The following is a 20065-nucleotide window of genomic DNA, read 5'->3' on the forward strand; positions in this document are numbered from 1 at the left end:
TCTCACTTGTTTTGTTATACAGTAACTAAATATCAGATTGTCAAACTGTTGTTGGAATTCTCTTGAACAGTGTTGGCGAGGATAAGAGGATGTATGTCTTGCATATTCTTTAGTACATTACAGTGTTGAAAATTCGAATAAGCGAAGCTGGAGCTAATTCCAGCAGTCATTCTCTAGCAAAATTTAGCTTTTTGTTTTCTTCTAAAATTGCTTTTAATTATCAGAATTTTCTTTTCTGATTGGTAAAGAAGCCTCACATTTCACTCAACACTGCATTACAGTGGTACAAAAAGCATTTAAATTAAATCATTTTGTAAACCATTTAATTGTTGTTTATTCACCATGAACTTCACTGTTGGGTTACATAAGATCAGCGTTTGTAAACATTGGGATTTGTCTTGAAATATCTTCGCTAGAAATATTCCAAAAGCTTAGATAACATATTCAACATACAGTATATGTAAGCAGACAGTTCAGGTGTTGCAATTGTTCGCCTAAGGCCAGTCACAGGCGTTGATGTTGCTGTTCCAGACGAGTCCTGGAGCACAGTTCTCGTGAATGGCTACGCCATTGCTGCACTCCCAGAAGCCGTTCGGGTCCGACTCGTCAGGGAAGTACTTGGGCGTGACTCCGTCGTGAGTAGGACATTGGGGGTCAGCCAATGTCAGGGCTGCCAATGTACACAGAGCAAGCAGGATCGCCAGCACTGAAAAAGTTCAAGTAGTAGTAGCACGATACACCGAATACAAATTTCATTTACGTTCAGTTCTCAAAAAGGAGAAATAGAAGTGAATCATTCAGCTTTAGTAGGTGACATATAAAGGGTCTGGATAAAAATATGGAAACACAAACCACTGGCATTCAAAACAGCTTTCAGTCGCCCTGGAATGGGAATGTATGTTTTTCAAGGGAATCTTGTATCATTCTTTCCGTAGAATAATACCAAGTTTAGGCAATGATGTTGGAGGTGGATAGCGATCGCGCTACCTTCTCTCCAGAGTGGACCACAAAGGCTCAATAATAATACTGATATCTGCTGACTAGGGTTTGTAAGGTGTCAGGCAAATCCAACACCTTCCATGAAAACCCTGACATGATAAGCAAATCCAGTATTATGTCACATAGCTCCGAATAAATCGTGACACTAAATTAACCAAAGTAATACGAGTAACGAGTGAGCAAATGGAATACCACAGACTAACACAAGAATGCCTAAATTCATGTCATACCTTCCCACCATGAGACAGACGCAGTTCCAAGGGGAGAAACGAGAACAGAAGCCGAGAGCAGAACAGTGTTAAGCTAGAAGGCCCTATGATAAGGGACAGACACCCACGCCTCCAGCAAACCGCCAGGACCACCCCCCAGCCCATGTTAAAAGCTAGAGCCCTCCAGAAGAACAGTATAGATCTTACTATAACACTAAAAGGGCCACACCAGCCGCAAGTTTTAGTGTGAGACTTTTTCGCATCTCTGTTACGTTGCAAACGTTAAAAACATTGCCCCACCACGAAAAGTAACCGACAGGATTACCCCCCAGCCCATGTTAAAAGATTGAGCCCTCCAGAAGAACAGTATAGATCTTACGATAACACTAAAAGGGCCACACCAGCTGCAAGTTTTAGCGTGAGACTTTTTCGCGTCTCTGTTACGTTGCAAACTTTAAAAACATTGCCCCACCATGAAAAGTATAACGTTTCTCATTGGATAGACAGAATTTTTGTAGGCGGAGCTTAAGGTTAACATTGAGACCCTGATTGGTCAAATGAAAACACAGTCAGATAGTTTTTTTTTAAACCAACCTCAGTAAATTGTAGTAAGGAGAAGTTAGGAGAGTTGCTTCCGAGACCGCGAGCTGTATGGAGCTGCGTCGCCCGCCGCCCTCTGACGCTGCATAACCAACGACAAGGTAATGAACGCACGCAATGCCGAATTTTTGAGCGAATAAGGCTTCACTCAGAACTGCAGAAGTCTCATCTGTTACATCCCCGTTTTGCGTAATACTAGTGTCGACCGTCAATTAAAGCTCATGGTATTCACATTTGCTACGTGAAGTAAAAATCTGAAACGCGATGATTTTTCTGTTATATAATTATTGAGAAGCCACATCAGCCACTGTACTTTACGACAAGTTAGATAAGTAATTAAAGATAATTGAGGGTCACTGTAGACCATTTTTTCTCTTTTGTGAAACTTAATTTAAACCTAGATTATAGATGTGATATGGCATAGGTCATCCTTCGCTCCATTGTAGAACTTGGAAACCCATTCAGGGAATATTCATTCACATTTTTGTTGAACACATTTGGTTTTTATCATCCTGTATTAAAAAATTTCATTTTATCAATAGTGCAATTTATAAACAATGTTTTGTGAGTAGAATAAAATTTCCAATGGTAAACTTAACTGTTTTTTCGACGTTATTTTACCAGATAACTAAAAATAGGGAAGCCTTGAACCCCTTCCACTAAATTTAGTTAGTATTAAGATTCTTTTACAGGGAGTGCAGTGGAGCTGACGCTGAAATCATTAAGTATTTGGTTATATCATCGCTAGTCTCACTGAACTCTTCTGAACTCTACATGTCATGTGTGGTCTGGCGTCTCCTTACCAGCAACAGGTCCCAGGTTCAAACTAGTAAATTCCCTAAAAAACACGCTCAGAGCATCGTTGCATGAAAGTGGTAGGGAGACACGACATACAATAGACAGACACCACGCAGAATGTTAGAGAATGGCGACCCTGCCAGGATGGTAAAATACCATGATTGAAGGTCGACCACATGCCTAACTAGGTCAGAAAAATATCTTGTTGAAAAATGTTTGTAAAATTTTTTTTCCTAAAGTTTTAAATAGTCGAAAACAGTAGCTGCAAGTATTCAATAGAACGTGAGACATTCTAGCAGAGACAAAGAATAATTAAGTTATGAATTTTAATATTGTTAGAATTAAGTTTTGTCTCCAATGCAAGCTCACAGGTGGTGGATACATCGTTGAAAAGTTGGTTCTGACCCAACAAGTAAGTGAAGTCAAGTCGTGTGTGCAAAAAGTTTGCGTGAGATCGTATGAGCGCATGTTGACGCGAAATAGGGCGCGTGAATTGCTTTTAAAACAGAAAATAAGGGATTCGGAAAGATTAGCAATGGGAGATCGAGACGTTGACCGAACTGAGGTAGAGACCCAACATGAAGATGGACAGAGAATAGAAGACAGTACAACAGATGATGCAGTATCGCGACAAATAGGATAGATAACGCACCATAACGAGGATAATTTACGCCAAGGCACAGAAAACCTAGGTTAGCATGCGAGAGAGGAGCAGGGAAGTAGAGAGACAGACGATGAATATTCTAACTTGCGTCTTGAATGCGTAGAACCCATAGTACAAGTAATCAGAGCTCCCTCACCACAGAGTACAAGGAATTCGAGCAGAAACGTGTCACCGCACAGTTCAATGCAATCGGTTGCAAACCAACACTTGGGCGAAAACACAGAGCGTAGGATATCGGAAGAAAACGCAATAGGACCCACCAGTCTGGCAGAATTATTACAATTAATGACGGAAACCATGACAAGACAAAATAAAGAAATTGCGAACCAAATTAAAATTCAGAATGCAGAAACGACGAACCAAATTGCAGAAATCACGAGACAAATTGAGATTAAAGAACAAAACAAAAAAATTCAGTTACACCTAATTCATATTGAAGACGAGGCAAAAGAATCTCGAGAAGTGATAGGAAACTTAGTAACAGGTCACAATCAATTGAGAGCAGACATTGACAAGGTACAAGCGGACGTACAAACATTGCGTAATGACACTCAGGACGAGATCAAAACATTACGTAACAACACACAGGGAGAAGTCAAGAAACTAGAGAAACAGATAAACGTAATTACTAGACAAGTAGCAGGTGCAGCGCGTGAAATTGTTGAAAACAGTGTGTTACGCAAACGTATGACAAAAGCAGCGCTGAAAAGATATGATAACCGCATAGCCAAAATAGAAGCGCAAACGAAGCAACAATTTTAGAAATTGCGAACAGAGTTGTTACAAACCATTGAAGAGCGTAGCGAACAAGATCGAACAAGCACTGAGTCTGCAACCACATCCGTATCTGTAACAGCACCGGAAAAACAAGCAATTAACGAGGATATCATGCTTTTTCGATTCCAATTACAGGCGGAAAATAACGTACGTGAAAGCAGACAGCCTGCACTGCAACAAACACGTCTCGAAATTCTTGAGGAACAAACGGCACCACAAACACATGCAGCACCACAAATGTATGTGTCAAGACAGTTTGGATCGTGCTATGAAGCGGCAAGGTTAGCCAGACAAGATACAGAACCAAGACATGACAATGGAAAGCCAGGTCGCGAAGAGTACAGCGCAATGCATTCAGCTACACGTTCACAACCGATGGAAGAAAATTATTGCATACCACTCCAACGATACTACGCAAGGGTACGCGAAAGTTACAGTGGTCAATATCTAATGGATCTACCACAACCGGAAAGAACGACGGGAGAAATGATCAAAAACAAAAGTGGCGAAGAATCGCGAATTTCATATGGAGCTATGACGAAGTACGACAACGATCATTTCCTCACAGTCAGAAAATTTCAACACTTTCGAGAAGGAAACTCATTACATCCACGAACTTTTATTGATCAATTCCGAGTAGGATTACCAGAACACTGGACGCTAGCACACAAATTAGACTTTATATGTACACACATGTCAGGAACAGTCGCAGAAACCATTCAAAATGTTGCAGCGACATGCCAATCGTACGAAGATTACAGAGAAATTTCTCTCACGATATTGGTCCAGCGAAGCACAGAACAGAGTAAAGTACGAATTATTACAGAACCCATATTTTGAAAATTCAGGAGAGAAGAGTCCCGTGAAATTTTTCGAATTAATGGCAAAGAAAAATCAATGCTTAGATGTACCATACAGTGACGGAGAGTTGATTAAATTATGCGCGATGAAGTTACCATTGAAATACCAGCAATCATTAGTAGGTCGCGGAGGCAATGACGTCGAAGCATTTAAAGGTATTCTAAGGGAACTAGAGTTCATATTTTCGGAAGATGACGCAAGAAAAAGACGAAGCGCACGTGAAAAAGAGAGCAAAAAGCAGTGGAATCCACAAGACACAGTACGAAGAAACAATAATTACGAACCACGTGATAACTTCGCACCAAGAAACGACAATAGATTTCATCAAAGAACCGGTTATGGATTTAGAAGAGAATATGGCAATAGCTATAATTCACCCAGGAACGGCAACAACTATTACAGAGGGAATAACGACAATCGGAACGGGTATTGGAGCGCCAATAGACCGACAAATTATCAACAAGCGGAGCGAGGAAAGAGAATAAAGATAGAAGAGGTGGAGGTAAGACCACCAAACCCCGAAAAACGTTGGAATTGGCAGCTAAGCGCCCATGCCAAAGAGAATGACGCACCGACCCAGGACAATTGCAGCACCTTGAACAGAGAAGTAAAAATCTTATCACGAGAAGAGAAGAAGGAAGAAACAAATCCTCAAGGACCAGATGAAAACGAAGACAGGAAAATAACAACATCGTGTTGGGACGAAATTAATTGGGAGAATACGGACGAGGAAGATGAATTACCAGAGGCATGCACAACGAATGTAGGAGGAAAGGACGAAGTAATGAGTATTGCAGAGCTATTTGAGATGGAAACCAGGGAAAGCGAATTCAATGAGGATAATGCACAGTCGCCAGAAGTTGAAAATAAGTTACTAGTGTGCACAGAACCCAGCGATTATGTGGAAGTAGCGACCAAGAAGGAGAAGATAGACGAGGATGAGGAAAAAGTAGAGGATGTTGAAGAAAGCGTAAATGAAGGAAGAAATAGAGAAGAGGAAATAAAAGAGAGAGAAGTAGCAGTCGAAGCTTATCCTACAGAAAGTTTGAATTCACAAGGGAAATTCCTGAAAAGACTCATGTATGATTCAGTGGAGGATTCGTTGATGCAAGAAGAAGAAGAACAGAACCAACCCTTTCAAATTCAACCAATTTTGAAGGCCATGGTAAAGCATATCCCAGTCAATATTGTAATTGATAGCGGAAGTGAACTGACTGCGATCTCAGAAAATTTATTCATGAAGTGTAATGCCAATCAGGAATTGCCAGTTCTGAAAACACGTAAGATTAAAGTAAGAGGTCCTATTAGAAACAATGCTGCGGAAGTTACGAGAAAAACAAGGTTAACTCTTTCGTGTCAAGGTCAAAAGATCGAAGCCAACTTCGTGATTATACCTAAACTAACTAGATTTACCTAGAATAAAATTTTCACTCTACAGCGGAGTGTGCGCTGATATGAAACTTCCTGGCAGATTAAAACTGTGTGCCAGACCGAGACTCGCACTCGGGACCTTTGCCTTTCGCGGGCAAGTGCTCTACCAACTGAGCTACCCAAGCACGACTCACGCCCAGTCCTCACAGCTTTACTTCTGCCAGTACCTAGTCTCCTACCTTCCAAACTTTACAGAAGCTCTCCTGCGAAGCTTGCAGAACTAGCACTCCTGAAAGAAAGGATAATGCGGAGCCATGGCTTAGCCACAGCCTGGGGGATGTTTCTAGAATGAAATTTTCACTCTACAGCGGAGTGTGCGCTGATATGTAGAGTGAAAATTTCATTCTAGAAACATCCCCTAGGCTGTGGCTAAGCCATGTCTCCGCATATCCTTCCTTTCAGGAGTGCTAGTTCTGCAAGGTTCGCAGGAGATCTTCTGTAAAGTTTGGAAGGTAGGAGACGAGGTACTGGGAGAAGTAAAGCTGTGAGGACGGGGCGTGAGTCGTGCTTGGGTAGCTCAGCTGGTAGAGCACTTGCCCGCGAAAGTCAAAGGTCCCGAGTTCGAGTCTCGGTCTGGCACACGGTTTTAATCTGCCAGGAAGTTTCATAACTGTAAATTTGATTATAGGTGCAGATTTTTTAAATGAGAGACGAACGGTAATAGATAAGGGGAAAGGTAGCGTAACATTCGGAAATGTCACACTTCTCTTTGAGCAAAAGCTAAAATTAGAAGAAATACCAGTTATAAACAAACAATTAAGAATGATGCAAGACAAAGAGGATGAAGAATTAGAATGGTATGCACAAAAGGGGGAATCGCCTCAACTCATGTTAGAAGTCCATAAAGAAATCGACGAAAAATTGCAAGAAGTTCAAGGTATTTTGGAACACAGTAAAAGAGAATTAGAGGGTATTTTACGAGATAAAGCAGAGGTATTTTACCTAAGACTGGCAGTATTAAACACTTTCAGTACAAGTTTGAAGTAAAACAGCACAAACCATTCAGAGTGCCAACCGGATTCTATAAAAAAAATTATTTGGATCGACTCTCTCGCAACACCACGCCTATGTGCATTGACTGGAAAAAACACGCCATGGCTATGGGACCAACAAGCCAATGAAGAATTTTTAAAAGTGAAAAACGCACTAACAACAGCACCGATTTTAGCACATCCTGATCTAACACAAAATTTTTGTATGGCCACTGATAGCGCGAAAACAGGTTTAGGAGTTGTTTTATTCCAAGAATACGAACAGACAGGGCTAAGATCATATAGAACAATTGCATTTGCCAGTCGGGTACTCACAAAACGCGAGAAAAACTATTCACTCACGGAGCTGGAAGCGTTGGCCATTGTATGGGGCTTCCAACGTTTTCGATACTTCCTATCCGGAAGAAAAACAAAAGTATACACTGACCACAAAGCATTAGAATTTCTGTTATCCGCCGAACTAACTCATGGGAGGTTAGCCAGATGGATGTTAATACTACAAGAATTTGACTTCACTATTACACACATACCAGGACCAGCGAATGTATTAGCAGATGCTTTATCGCGATGTCCACAGGGTGCATCCAATAACATAGGTTTGGAAGCAGCAGAAGACCAGTTTACAATGTACTATATGAAACAAGTACCTTTCGAAAACTACATTACGACAGCATTGAAAAACATAGGCAAAGAACAGGACAAGGATCCCGAAATACTAGGAATCAAACACAAGTGGAGAAGTAAGGATTTTCCAGACATTCGACAGCACTGTCTCGTAAAAAACAATGTTTTATTTTTTAGACGAAATGTTGCAACGAATGAACGGTTAATTTATATCCCAGATGAACTAATTAATAAGTACATATGGTATACACATTTAAGTAATGGCCACTTTGGACCAAAGAAATGCTTTTTAAAAATAAAACAAACAAGCCATTTTCCTAATATGGAAAGACGAATTAGAACAGTATTAGTCAAATGCAAAAAAATATATGAGGCCTAAAAACGTCACTTTCCAAACCAAACCACCTAAGTTTCCAATAATCCCTAAAAAATCAAAACAAATAGCTGCAACAGATTTGATGGGGCCCCTCCCACGCACAAAAAATGGATATATTTTCATATTTGTCGTTTTGGAACTTACTGCTAAATATGTTACCTTGACACCATTAAAACGGGCAACAGTTCTTACTATAAGTAAAGCATTTAGACAATATTTTCTCAGACAAGTAGGTCGAGTGAAACGAATAATTTCGGATAATGGCCCACAATACAAATCAGTGCAATGGCAGAACACGTTAAAACAACACAAAATAAAACCCATCTACTCATCTAAGTACAAACCTAGCGTAAATCCAGCAGAACTATCTATGAAGGACATAGGCACTTTATGCCGATTATATGCAGGCAAAAGACACAACACTTGGGATATATACCTTAAAGATTTTCAAGAAGTAATAAATGAAATGCCACATAGCACTACACTACTACCTCCAGTTACTGTACTTAAAAATATTAAACCCCCAAACATAACCAGAGAAAATGTTAGATTTCCTATTGCACCAAGTAGACAGCACAAACAAGTCATAGCAACAGCACTCTCCAACATCAGAAAGGCAGCCATTAAAAGAAAAGAAAGAGGAGATAGAACAGCAATTAAAAGAACATTCTCAGTAGGCCAGAAAGTATTTGTAAAAACACACCATCTCTCCAGCAAACAGAAACACAAAATACGTAAGTTTTATGCTGCATACAAAGGACCTGCCATAATTAGCCGAATTGCTCATGATAATGCTGTGGAACTAATGAACCCAAAAACAGGCAAAACCTTAGGACTTCACCATGTGAGCCATATCAAAAAGTTTGAAGATTAATTTTATTACTGGTAAATAATCAGCACAATATTTCAAGATTATGTTGCAGATAAGATCGTCAGGAGAAAGAAGAATGAAGAGAGAGGAAGGTGGGAAAAAGAAATTAGTTTCAATAGAAACAAAAACAAAAATAACACCAATAGTACCATAGGTTAAGGTGAAGGGATAAAACGTAGATAGTCTAACAGCATGAAATACTAAAATGCTATACACCATGACACTACACAAAAATAAAAAACGAATTTGAGGATTCTTGTAGAAGCTAAGACTCAAAATATCTTAGAATTGTAGCATGGAAAGGGCGCCGAAATTTGTAAAGCTTTTTAAAAAGGCATAAAACAATGTAGGTGCTAGACATATGTTAGATGATTATAAGTAAAACTTTTTGTAAGAACCATTGTAAAAACTCCAGAAAAGACCAGATGCAATGACCCACAAGTTGCAACGCAAGAAGTATCAAGAAAGAAAAGGACGTAATTAGCAAGACACGATTCCTACAAGGCAGAAGCGTCGAGAGAAGGGAAAGGACAGCGAGACCAACAGAGGGCTCTTGTAGCCGAAGTGGGCAGTAAATCTGCTGAACCACAGAGTGGCGGAACCCTGCTGGGACAGAACACGGAACCATAGAGTGGTGGAACACAGAAGGCCAAGAGGGTCTTGGAAAGCCCTGACTCAGCGGAGTGAGCAAAAAACGGCCCGACGAGAAGACCGCTTTGGCAAGCTACCACTGGCAAAAAAATATGTGTAAAAGTCACACTACTGCTATTAAACAGCACACTGATGGACAAAACTGAAGAAAACTTCCACAAAGTAAAAATGACACGCCCAAACAATTTATCAAACTGTTACTAAGAGGAGAACTTCAAAGCGACTAGTTATCAATAAATATTTCCATATCCTGGCCAGAGAAGAACCAAGAAGCAAGTAAGAAGCAGAGAAAAAATAGGAAGAACAGAAGTTGAAGATTCGCAAGATTGAGACCAAGAAAGAAGATGGGTGAAGAATAGACGACATACCTTCTCAAAACCCTATCCTATTCTAAAATAGTTGTCTGCAAAGTATTACAACGAAAAACGACCGCTTTCAGCGACACATGACGATGACTTTTACACATACAAAGCCAGTAAACCACGAGATTCTGCACTCACAGCTCCATTCCATTATGGGACCTCCACAACAGCAACACACACTTGCAAAGCCAACAAGGAATGATGAACGAATCTGTACATCAAATACTTGCCCACATCCATCTCGCTCAAGTCCATCACCTTCGTGCAAAAACATTCGCCAACCTCATGCTTAAACAGTCATAGGATTGTGTGAACGTGTGAAATAAAATTATGTGATGTAGGAATTGTGCAAAAGAAATGTGTGAAAAACTAAATAAGTTAAGCATACCAGACAGCTAATAAACTACAAAATAACAATCATTGACTATGGACTTAAGTAAAAAAAAGACTATCGACAAAAGTAAGTCATTAGTTCTGAAATGGACATTATATAAAGAACAAAAGTAAGGCATAATAAACACTAAAACTATAAGCCACTTATTTTCTCCTCATAAAAATAAAATAATAACTATATTTTACTTATTTTCTCCTTATAAAAACAAAGAATAAAAAAATTATCTTGTTGGATGTTTTCCCTTTTTTTTAACATTTGTACCATTTGTTAGGATAATATCTCAATACTTGTGTATGTATATTTCCTTGTCAAAGCAGTTCTTGGAAATAATTCTTATTTGTTAGTGTAACAATGTTGAAATGAGTGTCTAGAAACAAAAACATTTTACTTGTACATGATATTTAGAAAATGTGTTAGGAATAGATTTTACTTAATTACTACATTTATAAAAAAACATATCTAAGAAAATCGATGCGAAAGACTCCTCACTTTCGATAACAAACTTCTTAAAAAACAAACTTCACACTTAAATAAAGAAAGAAAATAATTAAAAATTAATAATAATAATAATAGCATAAAATATTCTTCTCTTGTCAATATAAACATATTTTTATGAATAATGTGAGAGAATATAAAAATATAAATTAGTAATACAAACTAGCATAGAGCCAGAATAACGTGGCTGAACAGTAGGCAACAAAATTTAGATAAAGGAATAATTTTTGACTGACTTAGACAACAATTCAATCACTTCAGTGCAAATATCTCCGAATAAATCGTGACATTAAAGTAACCAAAGTAATACGAGTAACGAGTGAGCAAATGGAATACCACAGACTAACACAAGAATGCCTAAATTCATGTCATACCTTCCCACCGTGAGACAGATGCAGTTCCGAGGGGAGAAACGAGAACAGAAGCCGAGAGCAGAACAGTGTTAAGCTAGAAGGCCCTACGAAAAGGGACGGACACCCACGCCTCCAGCAAACCGCCAGGACCACCCCCCAGCCCATGTTAAAAGCTAGAGCCCTCCAGAAGAACAGAATAGATCTTACGATAACACTAAAAGGGCCACACCAGCCGCAAGTTTTAGCGTGAGACTTTTTCGCATCTCTGTTACATTGCAAACGTTAAAAACATTGCCCCACCACGAAAAGGAACCGCCAGGACCACCCCCCAGCCCATGTTAAAAGATTGAGCCCTCCAGAAGAACAGTATAGATCTTACGATAACACTAAAAGGGCCACACCAGCTGCAAGTTTTGGCATGAGACTTTTTCGCGTCTCTGTTACGTTGCAAACTTTAAAAACATTGCCCCACCACGAAAAGTATAGCGTTTCTCATTGGATAGACAGAATTTTTGTAGGCGGAGCTTAAGGTTAACATTGAGACCCTGATTGGTCAAATGAAAACACAGTCAGATAGTTTTTTTTTTTTAAACCAACCTCAGTATATTGTAGTAAGGAGAAGTTAGGAGAGTTGCTTCCGAGACCGCGAGCTGTATGGAGCTGCGTCGCCCGCCGCCCTCTGACGCTGCATAACCAACGACAAGGTAATGAACGCACGCAATGCCGAATTTTTGAGCGCATAAGGCTTCACTCAGAACTGCAGAAGTCTCATCTGTTACATCCCCGTTTTGCGTAATACTAGTGTCGACCGTCAATTAAAGCTCATAGTATTCACATTTGCTACGTGAAGCAAAAATCTGAAACGCGATGATTTTTCTGTTATATAATTATTGAGAAGCCACATCAGCCACTGTACTTTACGACAAGTTAGATAAGTAATTAAAGATAATTGAGGGTCACTGTAGACCATTTTTTCTCTTTTGTGAAACTTAATTTAAACCTAGATTATAGATGTGATATGGCATAGGTCATCCTTCGCTCCATTGTAGAACTTGGAAACCCATTCAGGGAATATTCATTCACATTTTTGTTGAACACATTTGGTTTTTATCATCCTGTATTAAAAAATTTCATTTTATCAATAGTGCAATTTATAAACAATGTTTTGTGAGTAGAATAAAATTTCCAATGGTAAACTTAACTGTTTTTTCGACGTTATTTTACCAGATAACTAAAAATAGGGAAGCCTTGAACCCCTTCCACTAAATTTAGTTAGTATTAAGATTCTTTTACAGGGAGTGCAGTGGAGCTGACGCTGAAATCATTAAGTATTTGGTTATATCATCGCTAGTCTCACTGAACTCTTCTGAACTCTACATGTCATGTGTGGTCTGGCGTCTCCTTACCAGCAACAGGTCCCAGGTTCAAACTAATAAATTCCCTAAAAATCACGCTCAGAGCATCGTTGCATGAAAGTGGTAGGGAGACACGACATACAATAGACAGACACCACGCAGAATGTTAGAGAATGGCGACCCTGCCAGGATGGTAAAATACCATGATTGAAGGTCGACCACATGCCTAACTAGGTCAGAAAAATATCTTGTTCAACCTCATGCTCTCAAAAGTAGTAATGGTCGATGCGAACTGTGTGAACTGTAGCTCTGTCGTCTTGGTTCACTCACGGACACTAAACGCGACCAGTAGTTGAAGACAATGTGATACTCATCCATCCAAATGACCCTCTTCCATTGCCATAAAGTCCAGGTTTTTACGGCTAGAGCACCACGTTTTCCTGTTACGTGCACTTGCATCTCTGATGAGTATTTCTGGAATTGCAGCTCACCCTTCAATTCCATGCTTATGGAGCTCCCTTCGTGTTTCTTCGGTTCTGACAGAGCTCGAGAGTGCGACATGTAGTTCTGCAGAGACCTTTGCAGCTGTCTCCCTCTTATTTTTCCTCACAATCCTCTTCAATGACCGTCCGTCACGGACATTTAGCACACACTTTCGTCCGCATTATGGCTTATCGGATGATGTTTTCCTGCTTTCCCTGTACGCTGCATAAATCTTCGATAGATATCTGTTGAAACAGGAAACACTTCAGCTACCTTAAGCCACAGATTTTCTGTCGTTAAGCTGTAAGAGGTGTATTGCTCCTGCAATATGCAAGGTATAAGAAAATCTCTGACCAGAGAGCAGTGTTGACTGCAGTAGGAACTGTGTAGCTGTAGCAGTAAGTTGTTGCTAGTCGGGAGTCTGCTCTGGTCTGGTATGGTGTATCGTGTTGGCTGGCCCGGTCGCGGTGCAGCGATGTCGGTGCCTGAGTATTAATGTAAGTGCCATGTAAATGTTTTAAAAATCTCGTAATAATAATCTTTCTCATAAAAAGTAACTTTTAACAACCATTCATTTCAATTTAAAGAATTTACTAATTTCTCCCATCCATGATCATCCCGATTATTGCAATAGAAAAATCAGTTGCTTCCTTTCATAAATGACAGATAGGTCGGCCAGCATTGCACAGAGCTGTGCCGGAAAATTTATTGTAAGAGCAGATATATCCGGCGACTTCATGGAGGTAAGAATTTTTTTCTTTTTTATTCAGAATGATCTTTCAGGGCCATGACGCAGCACTGCTGTCGTCCAAAATTTACAAGGTTAAATTCACAGTGAATTATTGAAATGTCATAAGTGAGTGACAATTTAATTGACAGGTTAGTTACATTGTTTTATTACCAGGTTACTGAATCATTTTTTTATTCGAACGGTACACTGAATGTGAACAACGTAATTATAATTTACTGTTGAGAGGTTACGGAATTTTATTCTGTTTTGAGGTTACGCTAAATGTGAATGAATTTTGAGCTTAGATTAAATCAGAATGAATTTTGTGGGGAGGTTAAATTAGGATCATATATTATTTATTTTAAATTTTGTGGGGAGGTTACAAAGCACTACACAGAACACGGTTTTCATCCCTATCACACATTTACGTCGTTCTGAGGACATTATGCAACTACCGCTCGTGGTCAAACAAAACAGCGCAACCTGTACGCTTGATTAGTATCTGCATTTAGGTCCAAGCATGTATTTCTGGTGGTTTTTCCATATTTTAGTCCACTCCCTGTATCTCCTGTATATCCAAGTGTACGTCCCTCTGATAGCATATGTTACCCATGCGTCATAACAGCATCTTATGGCCAACCAAAAGCTAGTAGAAGTTATTCGCTCTGGGGTGTACCATAGGTATTTTGCTACGAATACGAGAGTTCGGCTCAGCTTGCAATTCTTAAACTTGGGATAATAAGAAAAATAAAGCAATGGCTTGAGAACGTTTATAGTTAGATGGCTCTGAGCACTATGGAACTTAAGTCTGAGGTCATCAGTCCCCTAGAACTTACAGCTACTTAAACCTAACTAACCTTAGAACATCACACACAGCCATGCGCGAGGCAGGATTCGAACCTGCCACCGTAGCGGTAGCGCGGTTCCAGACTGTAGCGCCTAGAACCGCTCGGCCACCCCGGCCGGGTTTATAGTTAGATATATTGATTTTTTTATGTACTTATTAAGAATTAAAAATAAGATATATACATAAAATACGGCTTTATTATTCATTAGAACTGTATACGTGGAAACATGAAGGCGCCGTTGTTACGGCACTATGCGTGGATTGAAGAGAGTAATATTTAAAAAAATCTCATACTCGAGATATCAGTTCCATGTGATTTTCAGAATTCCTTATAGCTGCTCTTGAAAGTTGTTGTGATACCCTAACAAAACTCTGTGAGAACATCCTGTACGAGTGAAGACACTGGAATTGCTTCCACATAACTTACGACATCGTATAAGAGCCGGCTATAAAAGATATCATTCCTGATACGAAACATGTAAAGACTAACTATTCAGGAGTAATTATTGACAGAGATTGCAAAGTGCTCCGTGAACTGATTCGTTACTTTCGTTTGTTCGCCTAATGTGTGGAGTATGAATCTGATTGCCTGTCATATCAAAAGTTAGTACTGACAAAGTAGTGTGCCTGCTTCAGAGAATGTTTAAGCAATGAAGAAATAGTTCATGAACAAAACTTTGACTGAAATATATATGATCCGTGTACTAAAATGATCAAGAGGAAAAGTGATTTCAGACTTTATGGGGTTTGGTTTGTTAGGAAGATACAAAAACGTTGTAGCTCCTCTGTAAACGTAGCTGCCTCTTATGATTTGCTGCAGCGTATTACTACAACCTAACAGATTGGAGCAAACACGGACGACAACGAAAAAGGCGCTTGAAGAACACGTAAAATTGTCTCGTAATAAACTGTTTGTCAGAACTTGATAGGAGAATTTAGAATATATCATGACCAATCATGAACAAGTTTTACTGATGAGTCTCTAAGATAAAGTAATTTAGAGACTAAGGATTAAGGTTGATAAATTTTCTACGCGCTAATCTTGGATATCTCAGTATGAACATATGTGACATAGTTTCTATAAAATGTACATACTGATGTACACTTCACAATGAAGTCTAGCAAAGGTTAAGAGGCGTCAACTCACCCTTCATGTTTAGTTAGCGTGTACCACTTTCTTGAAGGTTGGAGCTGGTCTATGTGTAACACTCGCTGAATGTGGGTTACACAGGGTGTTACAAAAAGGTACGGCCAAACGTTCAGGAAACATTCCTCACACACAAAGAAAGAAAATATGTTATGTGGACATGTGCCCGGAAATGCTTACTTTCCATGTTACAGCTCATTTTATTACTTCTCTTCAAATCACATTAATCATGGAATGGAAACACACAGCAACAGAACGTATCAGCGTGACTTCAAACACTTTGTTACAGGAAATGTTCAAAATGTCCTCCATTAGCAAGGATACATGCATCCACCCTCCGTCGCATGGAATCCCTGATGCGCTGATGCAGCCCTGGAGAATGGTGTATTGTATCACAGCCGTCCACAATACGAGCACGAAGAGTCTCTACATTTGGTAGCGGGGTTGCGTAGACAAGAGCTTTCAAATGCCCCCATAAATGAAAGTTAAGATGGTTGAGGTCAGGAGAGCGTGGACGCCATGGAATTGGTCCGCCTCTACCAATCCATCGGTCACCGAATCTGTTATTGAGAAGCGTACCAACACTTCGACTGAAATGTGCAGCAGCTCCATCGTGCATGAACCACATGTTGTGTCGTACTTGTAAAGGCATATGTTCTAGCAGCACAGGTAGAGTATCCCGTATGAAATCATGATAACGTGCTTCATTGAGCGTAGGTGGAAGAACATGGGGCCCAATCAAGACTTCACCTACAATGCCTGCCCAAACGTTCACAGAAAATCTGTGTTGATGACGTGATTGCACAATTGCGTGCGGATTCTCGTCAGACCACACATGTTGATTGTGAAAATTTACAATTTGATCACGTTGGAATGAAGCCTCATCCGTAAAGAGAACATTTGCACTGAAATGAGGATTGACACATTGTTGGATGAACCATTCGCAGAAGTGTACCCGTGGAGGCCAATCAGCTGCCGATAGTGCCTGCACACGCTGTACATGGTACGGAAACAACTGGTTCTCCCGTAGCACTCTCCATACAGTGACGTGGTCAACGTTATCTTGTACAGCAGCAACTTCTCTGACGCTGGCATTAGGGTTATCGTCAACTGCACGAATAATTGCCTCGTCCATTGCAGGTGTCCTCGTCGTTCTAGGTCTTCCCCAGTCGCGAGTCATAGGCTGGAATGTTCCGTGCTCCCTAAGACGCCGATCAATTGCTTCGAACGTCTTCCTGTCGGGACACCTTCGTTCTGGAAATCTGTCTCGATACAAACGTACCGCGCCACGGCTATTGCCCCGTGCTAATCCATACATCAAATGGGCATCAGCCAACTCCGCATTTGTAAACATTGCACTGACTGCAAAACCACGTTCTTTATGAACACTAACCTGTTGATGCTACGTACTGATATGCTTGATGCTAGTACTGTAGAGCAATGAGTCGCATGTCAACACAAGCACCGAAGTCAACATTACCTTCCTTCAGTCGGGCCAACTGGCCGTGAATCGAGGAAGTACAGTACATACTGACGAAACTAAAATGAGCTCTAACATGGAAATTAAGCGTTTCCGGACACATGTCCACATAACATCTTTTCTCTATTTGTGTGTGAGGAATGTTTCCTGAAAGTTTGTCCGTACCTTTTTGTAACACCCTGTCTATACATCTCCAATAGGGTGACGTGTTGGACCTTGAAGAAGTTGACTCGCACAGCTGTTCAGAAAGTCTCCAACGCTAAAGGTATTCATGCATCTTTGTTTCTACGAATGTATCATGTTGTTTGTAGCACGAGAATAATGGCAATGCTACAGTGGATGGCTGTTTCCGTTGCATTGAACGTCGAATCAACAGAGGCAATAGATCACGCAAGACGTCAAGCAAATTAAACCGCAATAAAATACACTGATATGGTGACATCTACTTGAGGTGATGCAAAAACTGGCAGTTAACGCGGGGGATGTTGAGATCGGAGGAATATGCAGAATAACTTATACGCTTCCCTTTCCGCGGAAAATGCTACGTTTCCTTGCTCGAAATGTAGTGATTTTGGTCAACATTTCTTGTGTGTTATAGAGAAAGTCAGATCATTTTGATGCTTGAGCCAGTAGACAACAGAATATTAAGTAGAGTAATAAAAGAAAATTTAGACGTGTATTAGAGATGTTGCAAGATCCTCAGACAGAGACGCAAGACAAATGAACAAAGATATTCGAGCAAAATCATGCTAGTCTAGGCACCAATAGTCTTTAATTCTGATTGTAAGTCAGGAGGCACCTACAAAAGGTTTCAGGAACTGGTGAATGGGAGCAAATTCCACATTTTAATACGTATATAAGCAAAAGAAAAATTAAAGAAAGTTTCCCTAGAGAAAAGTTTCAGGTATGATATCACAAACAACAAATGTCGTAGATTACTAGAATTTGCAGAGGAGAATAATGTGTTTGAACTGGATACATCCCTCCTGAAGAAAGAAAATTAAAATACTGGCTTCATAAGTATCGAATGGAATTAAAAGTAAAAATTACCTTGTTTTTCAAACAAAATAGAAATCGTAAGGTATGCGGCAGTCCTTAAGGTTTTTACAAGTGAGCATCAACTAGTAAGTTGTAGAGTAAACCCAATTACAAAGCTAGGAAGAAACAGATTAAGCAAAAAGTAAATTATAAATAGAGATTACGAAACTTTGTTTAAGTGTAAGGAAGTATATTATTTTACATGCAGAATTTTTACATACGAAGAAAAGCGACAGTTACTTAGCAAATGTAATTATGCAAACAGTAATAGATGTAAATTGTGTAAAGAAAGGAAAAGAAAAGTAAATCCCAGCAAAGAGAGAGAGAGAGAGACAGACAGACAGACAGACAGAGAGAGACATGTGAACGAAGAGGAGATAATTTCAAGCAAACGACAGTATCGAAATGATGACACTTGCTGAATTAAACATATGCCTTTGAGACTACAGTAAGAAAATGTTGACAGAAATAGAGAAAGTTAATTCTCGGTAGTCAGCACACTTCATCAGGTAGGGGGGTGAATTGCACAGTAATTAACAGAGCGAAAATATAGGTCTTCGTAAGAAGTCTGTATATTTCATAACATGATTTAGAAAAATAGAGAGTGAATAATCAAAATAATGACGTGTAGAAGTGGTTTCAGATTTAATACATTAAACCTACCACAGTATGAAGGAAGCAAGTGCATCCAGAGATGATACTGATTGAAGGAAAGTAATTGAATATGGAGTCAATGTAAAAACTTGCAAATTATTTATAGAATTCTTAGGGAGGAAGAGAATTCCCCAAAAGTAGAACAATGATGTTACTATTGCACTTCACGGGACCATATGCTAGTATGTCATTTTGAGACAAACCATTGGCCACGCATGAGAAATTAACGCACTTTATGTCGAGCGGTCATGAAAATTTCATTAGGTCTCCATGAACAGAGACACCAAAAACAAGCTGTATTAATTATGAGTGTTAAGCAGTTGACTTCTTTAAAAGATGATGACACAGCTTAAACTTCTGAAAAAATTGCAGACATTTTATTTGAGTATGCTTAGAGAAGCTGAGACACTGAAGAACTTTAGTTGCCACTTAGTGTGGTACTAGATGTGTTCAAATTGCGCTGTATATCTACGGACAGTTTTGGGACGTAGATCGAGGTCATTGCCACCGGTGTCACTCTTCTGCAAGAAACGTTCCAAAATTGTTCAATTTAGAAGCTGGATTATAGCATTTAAAATTCTTCTTTACGCCCGGGATCGAACGGGGGACTGTGGAACAGAAGTTGTATGGCAGAGTCAGTCAAACAGGTGGTGTTATATGTGGTGTCACCGCTAGACACCACACTTGCTAGGTGGTAACTTAAATCGGCCGCGGTCCTGTAGTACATGTCGGACCCGCGTGTCGCCACTGTGTAATCGCAAACCTAGCGCCACCACATGGCAGGTCACAAGACACGGACTAGACCTCGCCCCAGTTGTACGGACGACATTGCTGTATGAACTAGACACAACATTATATGAATGTAGCAGACTAC

General features: G+C 39.8%; 1 protein-coding gene across 1 annotated transcript; it reads right to left on the reverse strand.

Annotated features, from left to right (window-relative positions):
- Nucleotides 1-315: 315 nt before the first annotated feature.
- On the reverse strand, nucleotides 316-17404 carry LOC126253475 (uncharacterized). The gene is made up of 2 exons (XM_049954833.1): nucleotides 16020-17404; nucleotides 316-706 (listed from the first exon to the last, which is right to left on the reverse strand). Exon 1 carries the CDS (start codon nucleotides 17371-17373, stop codon nucleotides 16303-16305), a length of 1071 nt encoding a protein of 356 aa, XP_049810790.1. The 5' UTR covers nucleotides 17374-17404; the 3' UTR covers nucleotides 316-706; nucleotides 16020-16302.
- Nucleotides 17405-20065: the final 2661 nt, after the last annotated feature.

The sequence above is a fragment of the Schistocerca nitens genome, chromosome 4 (genome assembly GCF_023898315.1).
Source record: "Schistocerca nitens isolate TAMUIC-IGC-003100 chromosome 4, iqSchNite1.1, whole genome shotgun sequence".
Taxonomy (NCBI): domain Eukaryota; kingdom Metazoa; phylum Arthropoda; class Insecta; order Orthoptera; family Acrididae; genus Schistocerca; species Schistocerca nitens.

What these genes read in the sequence shown, in the direction of transcription:
- LOC126253475 (XM_049954833.1), bottom strand. Translation starts at nt 17,373, where the DNA reads ATGTTTACAAATGCGGAGTTGGCTGATGCCCATTTGATGTATGGATTA.